At 39.6% G+C, this 17,624-nt stretch overlaps 1 protein-coding gene across 1 annotated transcript in view; it reads left to right on the forward strand.

Annotated features, from left to right (window-relative positions):
• myzap (myocardial zonula adherens protein) overlaps positions 1 to 17,624 on the forward strand; it is a 38,765-nt gene that overhangs the window by 7,399 nt on the left and 13,742 nt on the right. Inside the window, exons 3-10 of the mRNA XM_062963423.1 lie at positions 655 to 813; positions 1,727 to 1,819; positions 2,074 to 2,187; positions 3,746 to 3,898; positions 4,787 to 4,912; positions 6,107 to 6,235; positions 10,792 to 10,877; positions 11,717 to 11,822. Coding sequence (XP_062819493.1) covers positions 655 to 813; positions 1,727 to 1,819; positions 2,074 to 2,187; positions 3,746 to 3,898; positions 4,787 to 4,912; positions 6,107 to 6,235; positions 10,792 to 10,877; positions 11,717 to 11,822 — 966 coding nt within the window. The remainder of the gene's footprint in view (positions 1 to 654; positions 814 to 1,726; positions 1,820 to 2,073; positions 2,188 to 3,745; positions 3,899 to 4,786; positions 4,913 to 6,106; positions 6,236 to 10,791; positions 10,878 to 11,716; positions 11,823 to 17,624) is intronic.

Raw genomic sequence — 17,624 nt, forward strand, 5'->3', positions numbered from 1 at the left:
GGGAGGGATCGATACCAAACCGATGAAGGAAATATTTAACCCAGGAAAGTTTCTTTTTGTTCTGTCTCCACACCCAATTCACATCCAGCTGGTTTGCTTCCTCCTGCCCTAAACTCAATGTGACATGTCAGAATTCAGTTAGGTAACATCCTGCCTGTAGGTATGGATTACAACAGAAGCTGTCATTCTTCATTTGCCATCTTATGCGGTGCATTAAAGGGAGTCTCAAAGCATTCCTTGGTGCATAGGAATCAGTTGCAGCCGGGACTGAAGAAAGGCACAGCCAGCTATTCAGGCCGATGAGCAATACTTGGTTGTTACTGCTGTTTCAAAGGGACATCACCTCTCTTCACATACATACCTGACCTAATAATAATAATAAATAATAATAAACTTTATTTATACCCCGCCACCATCTCCCTGTGGGGACTCGGGGCGGCTTACATGGGGCAGAGGCCCAAACAACACAAGGACAAAATATAAACAACATAATACAATCACAATATAAAACAGATAAAACAGTAATACAATATATCAATTAAAACAAGGGTGATATCAACCCATAAACACACACAGAGGTTCAGCATATATAACAAAGTACTTCTGCATTTACCTTGCCTTCTATTGATCCCATGCGCTGTAATTCTTACCCAGCAGCTCTGCCATGCTCCCAATGGCTTGTGTGCGGGAAACGTCCTCCACGGCGTGGTGTATGGCGTGGTGCGCAGGTCCGATGACAACCACAACAAAGAAATGGTGGTTTACGGGTGGTCGCCCCACCAGCTGAGAGAAGAGATGCAGTATATAAGAGACGTGAGTTGCATTGCCGCACACTGTTTCTTGTGTGAATAATAATAATATTTATTATTATTAATTATAATTTATTACATTTATATCTCACCCTTCTCACCCTGAAGGGGACTCAGAGCGGCTTACAAATAATATTTACATACAATGTATTAAATTATTAGCATAGCACAATATTAGCATTATATGTTACTATATTGTACTATACTGTAATATTATTAATACAATATTATTAATATTAATATTATATATTATTAATATCATTATATATTAATATTATTAGTATTAACTACAGCAGTTTATTAAGAAAAGGATGTATAAGAAAATGGGCATTAATATTAATAATTTTATTATAATTAATAATTAATATTATATTGTATTATTATTAGTGTTATATTGTATTACATTACAATATTATTATCAATATTATATATATTAACAATATATTAAATAATAATAATAATAATAACAATAATAATAATAATCTGTAGTTACTTTAAAAATACCTTCTTCTTGACCCCCCCTCCTGCCTTAATATCATAATAACAACTATTAAGGCTACATCGGAAGTTTTTAATGTAATTTAATTTTAAATCGAGATGAAATATTATTGTAACTGTTATATATATGTTTTATATTGTATGCCGCCCTGAGTCCCCATACTGGGTGAGAAGGGCGGAGTACAAATGCTGTAATAATAATAATAATAATAATAATAATAATAATAATAATAATAATAATAATACTTTTAGATTGTGTGTATCGTCCTCAGCATGATGTTTAATTCAATGCAACGATTACAGAACAAACCTGGATTTTGTTGTAGCTAAATAAGCTATTTGCCTTTCGCAGAGCGTGTTTCCTCCGTGAAAAATTATAATCTACGGAGCAATACTAAACATAGTAATTTTTCTTCCAGGTAAGATTGACTCTGGAAAAAGTAAGAAAGAAAATGTACGGCGAGTACGACGACATGAAACGCAAGATCAAAGAGCTTACGAATGAACTGGCAGTAAGTATGCTTTGCAAAAGGACTTTTAAATAGACATAATAATAATAGTAGTAGTAGTAGTAGTAATAATAATAATAATATTTATTTCCCTTCTCGCAACTTGAGGCGGGTTTACAACATTGCTAAAACACATAATCAAAACACATAATTGTTTAAAAACACTCTGTAGAATACACATATTGAAACGAATTTCCATAAAATACATATTAAAATGCACAACATTGTTGGGACTCTTCTTGTCTCCGCTTTTCCAGGCATCTGGGGCTCAGCAGGGATCTCTGGAAAACAGCCTACAAGTGCACTCGGCCGCTCTGGACAGCTTCAGCGAGATGAACAGCTCCTTAACCTCGGCCTCCATCGAGTTGCAGGTAAATTGTTGATAGTGTTGTTGCTGTGGATACTTGATTGTGTTGGCAAACATCCCTTGTGCTGCTTGTTTAAAGTAGGGGTTGGACATAGTCCCAATGAGGGAAGGATTGGGAGCCGTGAGAGAGAAAAGGAGGACGGTGGACTTTGAATTGAGCCAGGCATGGGCCAACTTTGGCCCTCCCTCCAGGTGTTTTGGACTCCAACTCCCACAATTCCTAGCAGCCGGTAGGCTGCTAGGAATTGTGGGAGTTGGAGTCCAAAACACCTGGAGGGAGGGCCAAAGTTGGCCCATGCCTGCATTAAGCATCTGCTGAAATGTCTCTCTTGTATACTCAAAGAAGAAAATAACCCCATTATTATTGATTTGTCATACTTGGTATGGCAGGCATTCACTGAAGGATCCGGTCTAACATATGTCCATAGTTTAAAACTTTTAGAAGCTTATTAAAAAGCCTTTGTTCAACATTTAATCCTTCAACACTATATGAAACTAAGCCATAATTTTTTTGCAAGCATTACTTGATTTAGATGTAGTAGTATGATAGTTTCTTTATTTTTGGCATTCAAATCCAGGCTGGTGTTCCGTCATAATTCTTGCCTTAGTTCTGGATGGATTTACACCATAACTATATTCTGTGATCTTCAGTGATGCTCCAAGGAGTTGGATGTAACAGTTTCTATCCTTGATGCAATTATTTATTATTTATTTACAATATTTCTACCCCGCCCTTCTCCCCGAGGGGACTCACGGCGGCTTACACAACTGGCAGGATCACTACCAGTATATCATCTATATATATAAAAGGGTAATGAAATTTTGGCCTAGGACAAAACAACAAAACTACACATCCCAGAAACACTAAACTTGGCAGCACAACCCCTCATCCATGCCTCTACGTTCATACAACAAAAAGTAAAGAAAAATAAAGTCCTAATTAGAGGGAGAGGAATAATTGTTTTTATCCAATTGCTGCCAGTTAGAAGGCTAAGCTCCGCCCATTTGGTTTCCTTGCAACCCACTCAGCCCAGGGGACAGGCAGAGTTAGGCCTCACTTAGGCCTCTTCCACACTGCCTATAAAATACAGATTATCAGATTTTAACTGGATTATACGGCAGTGTAGACTCAAGGCCCTTCCACACAGCTATAGAACCCATTTATAATGGACTTAATGTCAGGGGAAGGCCTTTACCCTTTACCTTAACTACCACCAATTCCTCAATACTTTATTTCCCAGACCACCATACTTCGCCACAGCAACGCGTGGCCGGGCACAGCTAGTAATACAATAAAATAATAAATCATAACGGCTTTTGGTCCCCCGAAAGCAAGGCAGTGTCATGTGCACAAGAATGCCCTTTTCTGTTTAGCATCCGTTTTGTCTTCCTTTGTTGCGTTCCCCGGTGTGCGTTGAGTAGGAAGAGAATCCTGTCTTTTATGGACCATACTGAAAAATAACTAAAAATGGTGCTGGGTTAAATCGCAGTCTATTTCCTACCTCTTCAAGGTTTGGGGTCAGTTGTGAGCTCATTTTGCATTTCACATCCTATGTTCCCAGAGGACGTTGGTCGATGTCACTTTGGAGAACACGCTCATCCGCGACCAGATCAAAAGCCTGAAGCAAACGCACGAAGAGTCCATGGAAAGGCTGAAGGAAAAGCAGAAGCAGCTGGAGACGGCCAGGGTCGAAAACGAGTTGCTCAAACTCAAGGTGAGCAGAGACCAAACCATGGAAATTGCGTCAGGTTCCCTTGGAAAGGAATAATAATAATAATAATAATAATAATAATAATAATAATAATAATAATAATAATAAGTTTATTTATATCCCGCCTCCATCTCCCCCGAAGGGGACTCGGGGCGGCTCACAGCAAAATCAAAATACAAACAATGATAAAATATAAAACATCAAAGGACAAAACAAAAACCAATAATAAAATATACACAATAGGTGAAAAAACACAACACAGAATTAAAATATCAAATTAAAAACAATGAGGAAGGGATCTGAGACTCATTGCAGAACGCTGCTTGGTTGCGACAGGACCCGTGTCAATCTCTGTGGAATGTGGAGCCACGATGACTTGATTGACACAGAGGCCGGGATGGGTTTATGAGGCAACAAGAGCCAGCTTTTTGGTGCCTATTTCCTCCTGCTTTGTTTTTGTTGTTCTGTCAACGGAACTTTGTCAGAGAGGAGGAAGCGGAGTATTGGGAAGCTTGGAGTAGCCCTTGTTTGCTTTAAACAGATGCTCAGTTTCTCCCAGCCACTGCGTTTATAAAATAAATTATTTTGCAAGTGAAGGGTGTGCATGGAGGCTTTCATATTGTGCAGTGACACTATGTAACACAATTTTAGTTCCTGGGTTATAAGTATCATTTCCTAATTGGCTCTAGCATGGGAAAAGTTTATTAAAAGTTTATTGCTGTGATTGTCATGGGTAGTTATTTTAGGGTAAAGGTTTTATTTTGTGTAATAATGTGTTTTATACTGTTTATGTACTGTATGTTATATTTATTGATGGAAACTGCCCTGAGTCCCTTCGAGGAGATACACCGGTATAGAAATAAAGTTTGATCGTCTTCATTCTTTCTGCAGGTGGAATGTTCTCAGGAGGCCAACGCAGACGTCATGAGAGAGATGACCAGGAGGCTGTACAGCCAATACGAGGAAAGGCTCCAGGAGGAAGAGAAGAAGCATCAGCTGGAGAAAGAAACCCTGATTGTACGCAGGAAGCTCCTTCTGGGTTGGGCCTCCTTTGGGACTGGGGCGGGGAGGCTGGTTTAGCCTTTTTTGTAGCAAGCATTTCCATCTCCTGGCAGTGTAGCCATAAGAAGGCATACCAATAATATGCCAGTAATACAGAAACAAACATAAAATACAGGAAAGGAGATTCCACCTGAACACGAGGGAGAACTTCCTGACCATAGGAAGAGCTGTTCAACACTGGAACTCTCTGCCTCAAAGTCTGGTGGAAGCTCCTTCCTTCTTTGGAAATTTTTAAGCAGTGGCTGGATGGCCATCTATCAGGGGTGCTTTGATGATGCTTTTCCTAAATGGCAGAAAGAAGTGAGGTGGACTGGATGGCCTCTGGGGGTCTCTTCTAACATTATTATTATTATTATTATTATTATTATTATTATTATTATTATTTAGAAGCTGAATGACTATATCTCGGGAGTTACATAGTACACACTACTACTTCTTCTTCTTCTTTTTCCTATTATTATTATTATTATTATTATTATTATTATTATTATTTAGAAGCTGAATGACTATATCTCGGGAGTTACATAGTACACACTACTTCTTCTTCTTCTTCTTTTTCCTATTATTATTATTATTATTATTATTATTATTATTATTATTATTATTATTATTATGCAGGGATTGGATGGCCCTTTTTCCTGGCAGAAGTGGGGTGGACTGGATGGCCTTTGGGGGGTCTCTTCTAACCCTATTATTATTATTATTATTATTATTATTAAGAAGCTGAATGGTCATATCTCGGGAGTTACATAGTACACACTACTACTACTACTACTTATTATTATTATTATTATTATTATTATTATTTAGAAGCTGAATGACCATATCTTGGGAGTTACATAGTACACACTACTTCTTCTTCTTCTTCTTCTTCTTATTATTATTATTATTATTATTATTAAGCAGGGATTGGATGGCCCCTTTTCCTGGCAGAAGTGGGGTGGACTGAATGGCCCTTGGGGTCCCTTCCAACTCTAGGATTCTATTATTATTATTATTATTATTAGTATTAGTATTAGTATTAGTATTATTGTTATTATTATGAAGCAGGGCTGGATGGCCCTCGGTCCTGGCAGTCCAAGTGGGTCGGACTGGATGGCCCTTCCAGCTTGAGGGTTCTGTGATTCTAATCATGTTTTTTCTTTGAAGGCTGAAACCAACAGACTGCTTACAGCAATTGAAGACGCAAACAGGAGGATGAAACTCTCAGAGACCAGTTTGCGAGAGAAAGACCAAAGAATCGGGGAGCTGGATCGGTTCATTCAACGCATGGAAGAGGTAAGGGTGCCCTGTATTTCGCTGGCTGGGGCAGAGGCCAAGGAATCCACGCTCACCTTGCCATCAAGTGTTTTGGGGCAGCTGAGAAGCTGTGAGGAGAAGGAGATAACCTTTAATTATTTATCTCTGCCTTTCCCCTCAAGAATGGCTCTCCTTTCCTTCCTACTGCTTAAAGGGCAACCAGATCCCTTCACTGAGGCTGCTGAGGATCTAGGCTGTTCTGCAATGCCATAAAGGAGGGTTTTTTTCTCAAATACGTGAGCCTTAATCGCACAATCATGACAGAGGCCCGGCCCGGATTCCTCATAGCGGTGGCCCTGTTGCTGAACCAGTTGTGGCAGATTCCCCCCGGCCTTTCCTCGCGCCCGGCCCGGCTCCGCCCTTCCTCTTCACGGACTTTGCTCCCAGCGAGTGAAACCCAGTCCTGCCAGTTTCATGAGCCTTTCTCATTTTATTGAACGGCGGGAAGGTCATCGCTGCTAGAAACACCTTGCGCGGGAGACACCTGTCCTCCCACTCACGTCTCCCCATTCAAACAAGCTCGCTTTCCAAGATCTCCCCATTTTCTTGTGGGATCCTATCTTCTGGTTTCTTCTTTTAAAATCCCAGTAGGAAAAGTTCTGGTTTTAGTAGGATTTTGTACTTTAATATAGTTCCCATGTCTGTATGGATTTTTATCTAGAATTCTTTAGCTTTTAGACAAGTCCACCACAAGTGGTGGAAAGTTTTCATTTCCAACATATGTAGGCATTATAATTATTATTATTACTATTATTATTATTTTTTTATTATATGACACAGCAAACAAGATAGACATGCTGGATTTCATTTCACAAAATCACAAGTCGAACACTTCCCAAGTGTCTAGGACTGTGTGATGTATTATTATTATTATTATTATTATGACACAGCAAACAAGATAGATATGCTGGATTTCGTTTCGCAAAACCACAAGTCGAACACTTCCCAAGTGTCTAGGACTGTGTGATGTATTATTATTATTATTATTATTATTATTATTATTATTATTATTATTATTATTATGACACAGCAAACAAGACAGATATGCTGGATTTCATATCACAAAACCACAAATCGAACACTTCCCAAGTGTCTAGGACTGTGTGATGTATTTTCAGATGATGCGCGCAGATCCCAGCAGGGTGGCCTTTTGCAGTTGGCAGATGGTGATTTTGTCAATGTCTATTGTTTCCAAATGCCAGCTAAGATCTTTTGGCACGGCACCCAATGTGCCCATCACCACTGGGACCACCTGCACTGGTTTCTGCCAGAGTCTTTGCAGTTCGGTCTTGAGGTCCTGATAGCATGCAAAGATACTGTGGGACTTCCGAATCCAGACTGACAAAGTTCTGGAACACAACACACCAGACATCACAGTTGTGGAAAAGAAAAAGGTTTGGATCATTGATGTTGCCATCCCAGGTGACAGTCGCATTGATGAAAAACAACAGGAAAAACTCAGCCGCTATCAGGAGTTTCTGCCAGAGTCTTTGAAGTTCAATCTTGAGGTCCTGATAGCGGCTGAGTTTTTCCTGTTGTTTTTCATCAATGCAACTGTCACCTGGGATGGCAACATCAATGATCCAAACATTTTTCCTTTCCACAACTGTGATGTCTGGTGTGTTGTGTTCCAGAACTTTGTCAGTCTGGATTCGGAAGTCCCACAGTCTCTTTGCGTGCTCATTTTCCAATACTTTTGCAGGTTTGTGATCCCACCAGTTCTTTGCTGCTGGGAAGTGGTACTTGAGGCATAAGTTCCAATGAATCATTTGGGCCACATGGTTGTGCCTCCGTTTGTAGTCTGTCTGTGCGATTTTCTTACATTATTATTATTATTATTATTATTATTATTATTATTATTGTGTTTATTTATACCCCATTCTACGATCCCCGAAGGAGACTCAAAGCAGCTTACAATTAAAAATATGACCACATAATTTAAAACATACAAATGTGCAAACATTAAATTAAACATAACAGTGTTAAAATTCACAGTTAAAATCCACTAAAACATAAACAAAGCTAAAAACCATAACATAACCTCAAGACCTGTCAATACACTATTTGCATTCCACATCGAAATGATCTCTGTCTCCAACCCGGGTTGAGGATCGGATGCTCCCGGCCCTTTTCACTCCATCCGTTGGACCGAGTTGCGTCCTCGAGCGGCTGTTCATTGACAGGAAGCGTTGCCCGAGAAAGGCTCTCCTGTGGGCAGTTCAGATTTCCTTATTGTTTGAAGACCTGTTCTGTAATCCCAAGATCGCCGGGCGAGGGCTTTAATTAATATTGCAACCCTCATTGCGGCTGTTAACGCAAGGGAGGCAATTTTCTCCGGCGGAAGAGGAGATTAGTCAGTGCCTACGTGAGGCTGTGTTTTAACTTTAGTTTCATGCATTTTAATATCAGTGCGTTTTAATGGGTGCATTTCAAACTCCGTCGTGCCCTGCCTTGAACCACAAAGGGAGGCAAGAAATAAATAAAAATATTGTTGTTATTATTTCCTTTCCACATCACTCTGATCCCCATTAATGCGAAATGTTCGCCCTGGTGCTTGTATCACAGAGGATAATCATCATAAAATCTCAAGGAAGGTCTGAAAAACATCAGATCTGTGGCACAGAATGTGTTGGTATCTTTCAAATGCATTTTGAAAGATGTCCTTTGTGTTAGTTACCGTATATACTCGAGTATAAGCCGAGTTTTTCAGCCCCTTTTTTTAAAAAAATAATTTTTATTGAAAAATTTCAAACAACTTATACATCGAAAGAGGGGGAACAATATTTATAGGAAAGTTAAGAAAAATAGAAAAGGAGGAGAAAGAAAAATATATATAAAATATTAAAAAGATAGAATAAAGAAAAAATATATAAAAAAAGAAAAAATAGTATTAAAAAAAGGTTTTTTTTGAACTTCCTCTCAACTTTTGTTATTATTATAGAATCATAGAATCATAGAATCATAGAATAGTAGAGTTGGAAGAGACCACATGGGCCATCTAGTCCAACCCCCTGCTAAGAAGCAGGAAATCGCATTCAAAGCACCCCCAACAGATGGCCATCCAGCCTCTGCTTAAAAGCCTCCACACTCCGCGGCAGAGAGTTCCACTGCTGAACAGCCCTTCTCACGGTGAGGAAGTTCTTCCTGATGTCCAGGTGGAATCTCCTTCCTTTCCTGTAGTTTGAAGCCCTTGTTCCCTTGTGTCCTAGTCTGCAGGGCAGCAGAAAACAAGCTCCCTCCCTCCTCCCTAGGACTTCCCCTCACGTATTTGTACATGGCTATCTGTTCCTGTTCTGTTTTTCTTTTGTTCTAATTCTTTTTAATTCTCTCCTGTTTGATTAATAAGAAATTCTTTATTTTCCTTCTATTCTTCAAGGATTGTAATTTAGATTCATGTACTCTTCAAATATCGACCAGTCAGTCTTCTTTACACCAGTATTTTTTTAAGGCCTTAAAAAGCCCTCCTTAGCTTATACTCGGGTGAGGGTCTTGGTTTTGGGTCGGCTTATACTCGAGTATATATGGTACATTTATTATTTTTCTCTATTATTATTGGTATTATTACATTTATTATTTTACTATATTTATTATTATTGCATTTATTATTTTGCTTTATTATTATTGTTTCTATTACATTTATCTTACTCTATTTTTATTATTATTAATATATTTATTATTTCACTCTGATATTATTGTTACATTTATTGTTTTACTGCATTTATTAGTATTATTACATTTATTACTCTATTATTATTAAAAGGATACATAAGCACATTTACATTGAAGAAGATGAGGATAATGATTTAATCAGAGTTGGACAGTTTTATCTTAAATTAAAGTTTTATGTAAATATTCAAAATATTACCACTCTCAGCTTGAGTCAAGGTTTTCTCAGGGTCTTTTTTGGTAAAATTAGGTGCCTCGGCTTATATTTGGGTCCGCTTATACTCGAGTATATACGGTGTTTATTTGCGACATTTATATCCTGCCCTTCTCACCCCAAAGGGGACTCGGAGCGGCTTACAAACAATATGTACATACAATAAATTATATTATTAACATAGCACAATATTAGCATTACATATTACTATATTGTACTATACCAGTATGCTGTAATATGATTAGTAATATTACATGTAATATATAATATATATAATCAATATTATTATATTTTATTGTTATTAGTATTATATTGTACTACATTACAACATTATTATCAGTATTATATATATATATATACAATATATTATTATATATGTGGAATAGGATTCCATGGAATAGTGGCCTAGTGCCTGATGTTGCTTTGGGACAATAGAATCCTAGTCATAACATGCATTTCAAAAGCAGGAGAAGCCAAAGGACTGGGTTGCCCTGAGATCATCAAATTGGTGGGACCGGAGTCGCTCTCTTTGCCATGGACTGATTTCCTGATGCAACACAGTGTGCCCTGCAAGGCAGAGGGGAAGAAGCAGATTTAAATGTGCACGTTTTGTAGCTGGACACCAACCATGCCTTTTGTATGTATTTCCACTCAGGAGCGCCATCACCTGCAGAAACAGCTCACGGAGTATGAACTGCAGCTGCACGGAGCAAGCCTTCCCAGACAGACGCGCAGGCAGAGGTGAGAGACTAGAACCAGAGAATCATAGATGTTGGAAGGGACCCCCAGAGGACATCCAGCCCAACCCCCTTCTGCCTTCAGGCAGGAAAAGTGCCATCAAAGCCCTTCAGACAGATGGCCATCCAGCCCGTTTAATAATAATAATAGCAATAATAATAATAATAATAATAATAATAGTAATAATAATAGAACCATAGGATCATAGATGTTGGAAGGGACCCCCAGAGGACATCCAGTCTAACCCCCTTCTGCCTTCAGGCAGGAAAAGCGCAATCAAAGCCTTTCCAACAGATGGCCATCCAACCCCTGCTTAATAATAATAATAATAATAATAATAATAATAATAATAATAATAATGACATCCAGTCCAACCCTCTTCTGCCTTCAGGCAGGAAAAGCGCCATCAAATCCCACCCAACAGATGGCCATCCAGCCTCTGCTTAAAAGCCTCCAAAGAAGGAAAGAGCCTCCCCCGGACTCTGAGGCAGAGAGTTCCATTGTTGAGCGGCTCTTCTCACGGCCAGGAAGCCTTTCCTAATGTTGAGGAGGAATCTCCTTTCCTATCATTTGAACCCATGACTCTGGCTGACGCTTGTTGATGATTAACTTGGTGTTGTGTCCCGAGAGTCATTCAGGAGGAATGCCAGCTTGTCAGGCTCCCATCTCCTAGGGATTGCCCAATTTGGACAGCTGGCCCTTGCGCAACTGGCCTGTCAAGGAGGAGCCGGCTGTAAGGAACGATGGGAGGGCCGAAGTTGGCCCATGCCTGCTATCCAGTGGCTTTGCGTGGGATTTCTCTTATATCTCATGCCGTGCCCCTGTCCGTCCCTTTGTTCCAGGTCCCATGAACTGGAGGAAGCCGCGTCCAGCTTGCAGGAGCGAATCCGGCACCTCGACGACATGGTCCTTTGTCAGCAGAAGAAGGTCAAGCACATGGTCGAGGAGGTGGGTTTGTGCCCTTGAATCGGAAGGGGGGCTGGGCCTGGAAGCAGGATTTTAACACCTGGAAGGTCATGTTAACGAGAAACATTTTAAAATGCACATTTATTATTATTATTATTATTATTATTATTATTATTATTATTATTATTATTATTATTATTGACACAAAAACAGAGTATGACACAGCAAACGAGATCTATATGCTGGATTTCGTATCACAAAATCGCAAGTCAAACACTTCCCAAGTGTCTTGGAATGTGTGATGTATTATATTATTATTATTATTATTATTATTATTATTATTATTATTGTATGACACAGCAAACAAGATAGATATGCTGGATTTCGTATCACAAAATCACAAGTCAAACACTTCCCAATTGTCTTGGAATGTGTGATGTATTATATTATTATATATTATTATTATTATTACTATTTGTATCCCGCTTTATCTCTCTAAGAAAAAGACTCAAAGTCGCTCACAATAAAACCAATACAATATCATGTAAACCTTCCAAATGTCCAAACATTAAAATAGAATTATACATTAACAGTATTAAAATCAATAGTTAAAACCCATTGAAACCCCATTTTACCTAGCTAAATTTCTTGTTCTGCCATAGAAAAACTGGAATCAAGGCTTGTAAAAGTCTTATGAAAAAGAAAAGCAGCCATGTTTCCACAAAGTTTACATTTGTTGTTTGTTGTATTCAAGAATGATGATAAGCAAATGCCATGATTGTAAGCAAATGACCTCTCCTCGCCTCTGTTTGGTTCCTCTTTTGGAGGTTTTGCACGGTCTGTTTCCCTGAAAATTTATCTCTTGTCTTGTGCTAGAAGCGTTCCTTTCTTTGAAAGCTCGAAGTTCAGGTTCCCTTCCTCAGGGTTCGAATCCTGCTCGGCCTTTAGGCAGGAAGTCACACACTCTCAGCCTCGGAATAAGGCAGAGGCCATTATGAGTCGGAAACGACTTGATGGCGCAAAACAGCAACCCTTTGATACTATTGAGCGACACACAATTTGTGGTTAATACGCCGAGCATTTGTGTTTGTACAGCGTAGTAAATGCGTAACATGCCATTGGAAGGAACCAGAGAAACAGAGAACAAGCTTGACAAACGAGTTACAGGAGTGAGTAAGATCTCTGAGGGCTTTGCCAGGTGTCGCCCCAAAGAAATAATTGCATGTTGAAAGAAAGGCACAAGGTTTCGTAGACAGAGAGAGAGATGGGCTCACTGACAGTGGCATCCTGATGGGTATTTATTTATTTATTATTATTTATTTATTTACTGCATTTATATACCACTTTTCTCACCCCTGGGGGGACTCAAAGTGGTTTACAACATAATGGCAAAATGCCAACCATACATTAGAAAACATAACAGACTGATCAAATCATAAACAATAAAATGAGCAACATCAAGTGTACTTATCGAACAACTCAAAAATAACAAAAATAGAAGTTTAAATACATAAATCAAACATTTAGTATGACTAACATTAGGTTGTAACATGTGAGAAACGTTCTGTTCCTGGTTTGAAAGGGTCATTTCTTGTTTAATTGTGGCATTAATGGATGGTTGCGGGGGAGCGACAGAGCGAGCCTGGAAAAAGTCAGAGAAAGAAAGCGTGGCTTCCAAATGGAAGAGTCTTTATTTGCGGCGCATACGTAGGAAGGGTTTGCAACAAGGCCGCCCTAACGCACTGATTACGCTGTTCCTAGGTCATGGCCCATGAGCTGTTCCACACATTTAGTCTCAGATTCATTGGACGATGAGGAAGGGTGGCCTTTGCACATGGATCTCCTCCGGATCATTCCCGATGGGATCCTGATGCCTGGACTTCCCTGGAAACCCAGACGTCGAAGAGGAACATCGTCGCTTGGATCACGCTCTCCATCGGGACTCACCGAGTATCCATCGCTATGGAACTGAGCAATTGAAGACAAAGACCTGTCCGTGGGCTCAATGGATCCATGACACTGAGGAGACTAAAACCGGATGCTTTTGTCGGTGTGGCTCTCCGTAACTTCTGCGGCTGCTCCTCGCTCCTTCCCTTGGCTGTTGATTCAAATCCCAAGGCCTCTGCAATATATTCCTCCGAAACTATTAGCGAGGCACTTATGGCGCGGCCATAACGCTCCGCTGTAAAGCTGTCAGGAAATATCGTTCCTGTAAAAGAAACAACTCAGCGCCACGACAATTTGAGCCGAAGGTTTTATGTGGATGATGTAGCCTGGGGTTTTCAAAGGGCACCGGAGGGAGATTAAGCCCTGGCCGTAAATCTAAATGGAAACAGTCGGAGGAATTTCTCCGGGGGAAAGCGCCACGCAGGATCTATACGGACGGATGCAACGGGAACGCTAGCAATGCTATGTTAAAGGGATCCGTGAATGAATGAATGCATTGGCTAGCATTGGTACGACAAGGAGAAGGAACTCTTCTTTGTGTGTGTTTGGGGGGTGTTGACATCCCTGAGGGGCTTGGCTTCTATCAGGTATTGCTTTCCCCAAGACTCATGGACTGGAAAAGGCTTTTTTTCTGCCCAAGATCCTGGAAAACGGCCACTGGAAAAGGAGAGAAAAGGGCTGGAAGGAATTGGTCTGTGACCCCCACAAATGGAGACACGTTCACCCCTCTCCCAATGATAATGGACTTGCTTTGCAACGTGTGGGAAAATCAGGAGGAGAGGGCTCACCTGGAAGGAGGGGGGGGGGAAAACAAGAGATGTACCTTTAATGTCTTTGGAGACGACGAAACCGAGGAAATGATGGACCAGAAAAAAGGCCAAAAGTGTACGCAGAACAAGATGCCAAGTGCTTTCCCATTTAGTTTGGATGACTGTCTAACTCCACTTGTTTTTCCTTTATTCGTGTTAGAAGCACATCATTTCAAATTTTATTCTGCTGTTGCCATCCCTGGAGCCATTTTTGCCTTGACCTTTCTAAGCCATGACTATTTCGTTGAACGTTGCATCCATCATCCCTAATAATACCCCGTTTCCCCTAAAATAAGACATCCCCAGAAAATAAGACCTAGTAGAGGTTTTGCTGAATTGCTAAATATAAGGCCTCCCCGGAAAGTAAGACCTAGCAAAGGTTTTGTTTGGAAGCATGCCCACCAAACAGAACACCAGAGCAGGCTGGATTGGTAAATGTACGTACCATAGAGTGTTTGTTGTACATGGAAATATTGGCAGTAACAAGAAATTCTTGATAGGATTCACAGTTTGTCTGGTTCTCCTGGTTTGTGATGACAACTACTGTACAGTATATAATAAATGCTCATTTTTTTGTTCAACAATAAATGTGAAGTTTTCTTCATGGAAAAATAAGACATCCCCTGAAAATAAGACCTAGCACATCTTTGGGAGCAAAAATTAATATAAGACACTGTCTTATTTTCGGGGAAACACGGTAATAATACAGTAGAGTCTCACTTATCCAAGCTAAACGGGCCAGCAGAAGCTTAGATAAGCGAATATCTTGGATAATAAGGAGGGATTAAGGAAAAGCCTATTAAACATCAAATTAGGTGATGATTTTACAAATTAAGCACCAAAATATCATGTCATACAACAAATTTGACAGAAAAAGAAGTTCAATAGGCAGTAATGCTATGTAGTAATTACTGTATTGACAAATTTAGCAGCAAAATATTGAAAACATTGACTACAAAAATGGCTTGGATAATCCAGAGGCTTGGATAAGTGAGACTCTACTGTAATAATAATAATAATAATAATAATAATATGAAAGCATGGCAGGAAGGCCCTTGAGGAAGCCTCTTCCAAAAACCTATGGTTTTATGTAGTCAACAGAATCAGGAAAAGGGCATGAACATTAATATTAATATATTCATAATAATCCAATAAATTAATCGTAATTGTTTGTATTCTGTACCAAAGTGCCCAAATTTACATTCTCTTGCCCTGGACAGCCTTATTCTTAAATTCAGCAATATCCTTCAATGTTATACCATATGTGTGTTGATTCTGATTCTTTTCAAAGTCTCTGTAAAGACTGGTAGGCATTTAATCCGACCCTTTCAAACGCTTTATCCAAAACAATGGAAAGGGGTTTTGAGGACGATATTTTGTCTTACGCAGCATTCGCTCTTGGGTTTACTCGTCAAAGCATTCGTATGTAGCATCCTTGTTGTTGTTGCTCCATTATTTTAATAAACATTTTGTAATTCTTGGAAGCTGTTTCCCATTGTTTTAGTCATTGGCTTTGCATCGGATGGAACTCTTTATTTCTAAAGAAACAACTGATATACTTTAGAATATAAACATTAAATGTGGAATTATTATTTTTTTTTCTCAACAGTGGATTGATTAATTGAACTAAGCATCTAAGTTTATAGTCCCATGGAAATATTGAAAAAAAAACCTTTTAATGCAAGTGGATGCAGCGCAAGGGCAGAATGAGATGGGAACCTCGTTTATTTTGAATAACGAACTCTTTTTCACTGTGTGTTTATTAAAGATTCGGCCCCTTCGCTCTATTTTTGCCCTTGTTTATTTCGCCACGTTTACAGGCCAAGGCGAGAGCCATTGAGGAATCTCTTTAATTGAGTGCGCGCTTTATAGAAAATTCCTGTTTATATTGCCCCAAATCTTTTTAATGGCTTTCTTATGGCGACCATCATAAAAAATAGCGATTTATTATTATTTTCTTTGGCCCGAGGCCTACAATGTTGTTAAATTTATTTCCCCAAACAAGGAATTTTAGTGGGCACACTTTTCCATGAACAATATGAGGGGCAGATGGCATATAAACGTGGCGCAAGGAGAAGCCGGGTTCCCACGGGGCCAAAACGGGGGTGAAAATCTGCATCCGGGGCTCATTCCTCTGGCGAAGGAACCCCGTCTTGCTTTAGGAATTCATCCCATTTCCCAAAGATCCCCAGCTCAGACCTGGCCTTGCTTTTGCCTTTGGCCGCATCATTGCTTCTCATCTACCCTGTTTCCCCTAAAATAAGACATCCCCAGAAAATAAGACCTAGTAGAGGTTTTGCTGAATTGCTAAATATAAGGCCTCCCCCAAAAGTAAGACCTAGCAAAGTTTTTGTTTGGAAGCATGCCCGCCAAACAGAACACCAGAGCATGCACGATCGGTAAATGTACATATCCTAGATTGTTGTACATGGAAATAGTGGTAGTAACAAGAAATTCTTGATAGGATTCACAGTTTGTCTGGTTATTTAATTATTTATTTACAGTATTTATATTCCGCCCTTCTTTCTCACCCCAAAGGGGACTCAGGGCGGATCACATTGTACACATATAAGGCAAACATTCAATGCCTATATACACATAGAACAGAGACAGACGCAGAGGCAATTTAACCGTCTCCTGAGGGGATGTTCGATTCCGGCCACAGGGGGAGCAGCTGCTTCATCATCCACTGTGATGGCACTTCCTCATTCCAACGTTGGCTGGATGATTTTTTATGGAGTTGTAAATTGGTTAAATTAGCCTCCCCACTTTATAAGTGGTACCTTTATTTCCTACTTGATAGATGCAACTATCTTTCAGGTTGCTAGGTCAGCAACGAGCAGGGGCTATTTTTTATTTTTAATTGTCAGGTGCTCACCCTGACATGGACTGGCCTCAAACTCATGACCTCTTGGTCAGAGTGATTTATTGCAGCTGGCTGCTCACCAGCCTGCGCCATAGTCCGGCTCCACATTATGCTGGTTTGTGATGACAACTACTGTACAGTATATAATAAATGTTCTTTTTTTTTTGTTCAACAATAAATGTGAATTCTTCTTCATGGAAAAATAAGACATCCCCTGAAAAT

This window comes from Anolis carolinensis, unplaced genomic scaffold (assembly GCF_035594765.1).
Source record: "Anolis carolinensis isolate JA03-04 unplaced genomic scaffold, rAnoCar3.1.pri scaffold_11, whole genome shotgun sequence".
Classification (NCBI taxonomy): Eukaryota; Metazoa; Chordata; class Lepidosauria; order Squamata; family Dactyloidae; genus Anolis; species Anolis carolinensis.